The sequence below is a fragment of the Gekko japonicus genome, unplaced genomic scaffold (genome assembly GCF_001447785.1).
Source record: "Gekko japonicus isolate JY-2015 unplaced genomic scaffold, Gekko_japonicus_V1.1 scaffold892, whole genome shotgun sequence".
Lineage (NCBI taxonomy): Eukaryota > Metazoa > Chordata > Lepidosauria > Squamata > Gekkonidae > Gekko > Gekko japonicus.
This window is the reverse complement of record NW_015174869.1, coordinates 316579-320987: the sequence shown is the minus strand read 5'-3', so window position 1 is coordinate 320987 and position 4409 is coordinate 316579. Positions and strand designations below refer to the sequence as shown.

At 50.5% G+C, this 4409-nt stretch overlaps 1 protein-coding gene across 1 annotated transcript in view; it reads left to right on the top strand.

Moving 5' to 3' along the window:
• Positions 1 to 4409, top strand: part of SNUPN (snurportin 1) — a 26869-nt gene that overhangs the window by 10867 nt on the left and 11593 nt on the right. The window contains exons 6-8 of the mRNA XM_015424784.1: positions 1152 to 1249; positions 1814 to 1891; positions 3070 to 3150. Coding sequence (XP_015280270.1) covers positions 1152 to 1249; positions 1814 to 1891; positions 3070 to 3150 — 257 coding nt within the window. The remainder of the gene's footprint in view (positions 1 to 1151; positions 1250 to 1813; positions 1892 to 3069; positions 3151 to 4409) is intronic.

Below are 4409 nucleotides of genomic sequence, written 5' to 3'. Positions count from 1 at the left end.
AACTAACATATTAAAAATATAGTGTATCCAAACAATTATTACAAACAGAATACCCACCCACATGCAAAAACAAACCTTTTTCTTTTCTTGTGACAACAGCGCCTCCTAAAGGAAGAAATGCATCTTGTTCTTGCATGGGCGAGTTCAGTTGGTAACCTAGGACTTGCTTGTCCTCAGTGCACAGAAATTAGATCAATCTGATACCAAACATATTTTTTAGAAATGATGCGGAAAATATTTGAACACCTTGTCTTAAAATATTTTATTAATCGTGTTAAAATAAAATGTTCCATAAGCGTTTTTCTTTTCTTTTCTTTTTCCAATTTTTCGGAAAAAAAAAAAAAAAGGCTTCAGGAAAAAAACGTGGGGAACCCCCCCCCCCCCGAATTTTTCCGGTTTTTTCCCATTGGATTTTTTTTTTTACATCGTCGAGGGCCATGCCATTCACCGACACCTTTCCTGGTGCCCGCAAAGTGTTTTTTAAAAAGAGGGGAGGGCTTTTATCCAGCAAGCTTTCTTGAATGGCTGTGCAGATTTTTAAAATCTTTGCCACCAAAGCACAAGGATCTTCGCAGTGTGATTCTAGGTGAGCTGCGGCAACCATTTTCTGGCTAGCTCCGCCTCCCACGGCAGCCATTTTGTGTCTGTGGCCACCATGCCGTGTCAGAATTCCAAAGGTGCTCTCAGGCTCAGAAAGGTTGGGGGACCCCTAGTCTGAGCTCTTTGGGGCCCCAGACAACGTTCCCTCTAAGCTTGAGTGAGTGTGAGCTAGCTCACAGTTTCCTAGCCTCCGGCTCACACATTGTCTGTCTTCGCTCAGGAAGGAGGGCTCCAGGCAAACTAATTGATGCAGTAACCCAATCACTCGCTCACAACTTTTAATGCCAGTAGCTCACAAAGTAGAATTTTTGCTCACAAGGCCACAGCTTAGAGGGAGCATTGGTCCCAGGTGGAAGAAACTTTCAGTAAATATGTCTCAAGGGCTTGCCACTCCAGAGAATAAGTTTCCCGAGGTTGGAAGGACAATGCAAGTCTCACAGACCTAAGCAAGTCGAATGTGACTGGCGATCTGGGGCGTTTCGTGCCCATCGCGCCTACTTTTAGAGAGCAAAAGGGGCAGGGGTTAACCGCTTCCGCCTTGTCGCACGCAGACTACACAATCCTGGACTGCATCTACAACGAGGCCCAGCAGACGTACTACGTCCTGGACGTGATGTGTTGGCGGGGACACCCCGTCTACGACTGCCAGGTACCACCTCCCCCACTTTGGCCCCCTGACTGCCAGCGTGGCCTAGTGGTTATAGCGCTAGGATCGGCGAGATATGGGTTCGAATCCCCTCACTGCCATGACGCCGGTTGGGCTGACCTTGGGCCCAGTCCCCCCTCTCTTAGCCTGATTTACCTCGCAGGGTCAGTGTGAGGAAACCACAGAGAAGGGAGAGGCGTGTACACTCCTGGGAGGAAAGAGGAGCTTAAGGACGTACTAAATAAGTGCACACAAGGCTGCTCCTCCCTCACCAATGGGCCAGTTTGGTGTCGTGGTTAGGAGCGCAGACTCTAATCTGGGAGAACCGGGTTTGATTCCCCTCTCCTCCACATGCAGCTGCTGGTGTGACCTTGGGTCAGTCACAAGTTCTCTCGGAGCTGTTCTCTCAGGAGCAGTCCTCGAAAGAGCTCTCTCAGCCCCGCCTTCCTCACAGGGTGTCTGTTGTGGGGAGGGGAAGGGGAAGGAGATTGTGAGCCGCTCTGAGACTCCTTCGGGTAGTGAAGGGCCATGGGGTATAAATCCAACCTATTCTTCTTCTCTCTGCAGACAGATTTCAGGTTTTACTGGCTTCGTTCCAAAATGGAGGAGCAAGAGGGTCTGGAAGAGAAAAGTCGGCTGAATCCGGTAAGTCTTTCCCCTCCCCCCCACCAAAGTACACAACATTTTAATTTTTATTCGGGAAGAAATGACTTTGCCTTCTACCTGGCGTTCCTGGATGCGGACGTGTCCTCCGGGAGTGTAGCGTCTTCCTCGGACCGCAAGCGTGAACCTTTTAAAAGATTAAATAGATGTTGATTCTTCCTTCTTTAGAAGCCGGTGAAAGTCAGGGCCTCTGCCTGGGGTATCGCTGACTGCGGTGTTTGATTTAACCTTCCTGTTTTAAAAAACAAAATGCAGACGTAAAGAGAAACCAGCCATGTACCCCTCCAGGGATGGCTTTCTTTCCGGCAGATATTCTGCTTGCAAAGGTGTGTGTGTGTAACAAACCTTATCTGACTTCCAGGTTCGTGTAGTGGTTAAGTGCGCGGACTCTAATCTGGGAGAACTGGGTTTGATTGCCCACTCCTCCACTTCAAGCTGCTGGTATGACCCTGGGCAAGCCATAGTTCTGTCAGAGCTGTTCTCTCAAGAGCAGTCCTCGAAAGAGCTCTCTCAGCCCCGCCTCCCTCACAGGGTGTCTGTTGTGAGGAGTGGGAGGGGAAGGAGATTGTAAGCCGCTCTGAGACTCCAAGTGAAGGGTGGGGTATAAATTTATTTATTTTTCGTATTTATACCCCGCCCTCCCCAATGGGCTCAGGGCGGCTTACAGGGGCAAGACAACCTTGCCATAATAAAACAATAATATACATAATAATTTAAAAACATATAATACATCTTAAAAATCCTAGTTGAACAAAGTGCTCAGTGACTTCCATGATCTAGGAGTATAGGGGGGGGGGGGGGGCGGCTCCTACTCAAAAGCCTGGCGGAAGAGCTCCGTCTTGCAGGCCCTGCGGAACTGCACAAGATTCCGCAGGGCCCGGATCTCCCCTGGGAGCTCGTTCCACCAGGTAAGAGCCGCCACCGAAAAAGCCCTGGTCCCAGTAGCGGCTAGTTTGACATCCTTGGGGCCCGGGATAACTAATAAGTTTTGTGCCCCTGACCATAGTGCTCTTGGGGGAACATACGGGGAAAGGCGGTCCAATCTCCTCCTCCTCCTCTTCTCCTTCTTCTGCTGCTGCTGCTGCTGCTGTTGTTTGGGAGACCATCAGTGTACATGGATCTAAATTCAACTAATTCCCCCCCCCCTTTTTTTTTTCTAGTTTAAGTTCGTGAGCCTGCAGAATTACTCCTGCACCAACGAAAGCCTGTGTGAAGTTCTGGCCACAGATTTCCCCTTTGAGGTAAGCAACCTTCGCACCCTGATTTGTGAGGCCTCTCCCAACCAGTGTTCCCTCTAAGCAGAGTCAGTGTGAGCCAGCTCACAGGACGTGGCTCCAGAGCAAACTGTTTTCTGCAGTAGCCAAATCGCTCGCAACTCTGATGCCAGGAGCTCACAAAGCAGAATTTTTGCTTAGAGGGAGCATTGGTCCCAGTAGAGGAGAACTTCTCTTGCTCAGAGAGGCAAGCGACCCCATGCGAAGCAAGCATGTTGCTTCCATTCTGTAGACGCTCCATTGACTGCCCGTTTGTTACTGGGTCCAGTTTAAGTTTGAGCTGCGGTGGCTCAAGTGGTTAAGACGCTGAACTGCAGGCTGTGGAAGGTCAGTAGTTCAGCAGTTCGAGACCCGAGTGTGCCGCGTGACGGAGTGAGCTCCCGTCTCTAGTTCCGGCTCCTGCCAACCTAGCAGTTCGAAAGCAAGAAATTGCAAGTAGATAAATAGGTACCACTTCGGTAGGAAGGGAACAGCGTTCCGTGCGCCTTGGTGTTTAGTCCTGCCGGCCACATGACCACGGAAACGTCTTCAGACAGCGCTGGCTCTTCGGCTTTGAAACGGAGATGAGCACCGCAACCCTAGAGTCGGATTCGACTGGCTTTCGAGCAAGGGAACCTTTACCTTTTACCAGTTTAAGGTATTGGCTGTCGTTATCTGCTTGACAAGGAGACCTGTCTAACTCCAGAAGCTGGGTGTGCGCTGTGGTGTCAGTTGGTTTTGCCATCTCCGGAAAAAATGGGGCACGTGAATCAGTTTGAGCAAAAATGAGTGCCGGGGGGGTGGGGGGGGGGGGGGGGGGGGGAGCTGGCGCGAAGTTCGTCCCACTGTTAAAAAGGGTTATGGGACCTGTCTGCGTCCATTTTAATTTCTGGCCCAGATGGCGGTAGTTCTTTGCTGTTCCCACTAGAGGGAGCCCCATCCGATCGTGACTGGTTTGCGAGGGATGGTTTGTGAGAGGAATAAATGGCTGGGTTGCCAACCTCCAGGTGGGGGATTGGAGATCTCTGAGAATTACAACTGATCTGCAGATGACAGAGTCCAGTTCCCCTGGAGGAAATGGCTGCTTTGGAGGGTGGGCTCTCTGGCATTGCACCCCACTGAACTCCCTGGTCCTGCTCTTGTTTTTGAGCAAAACTCAATGATTTGAGGCTGGTTTTACCATAGAGTTTTGCCCAAATCCAAGTGCAGTGCTCCGCCCCACTGCCGGGAAGTTCCCTCCCACCCAC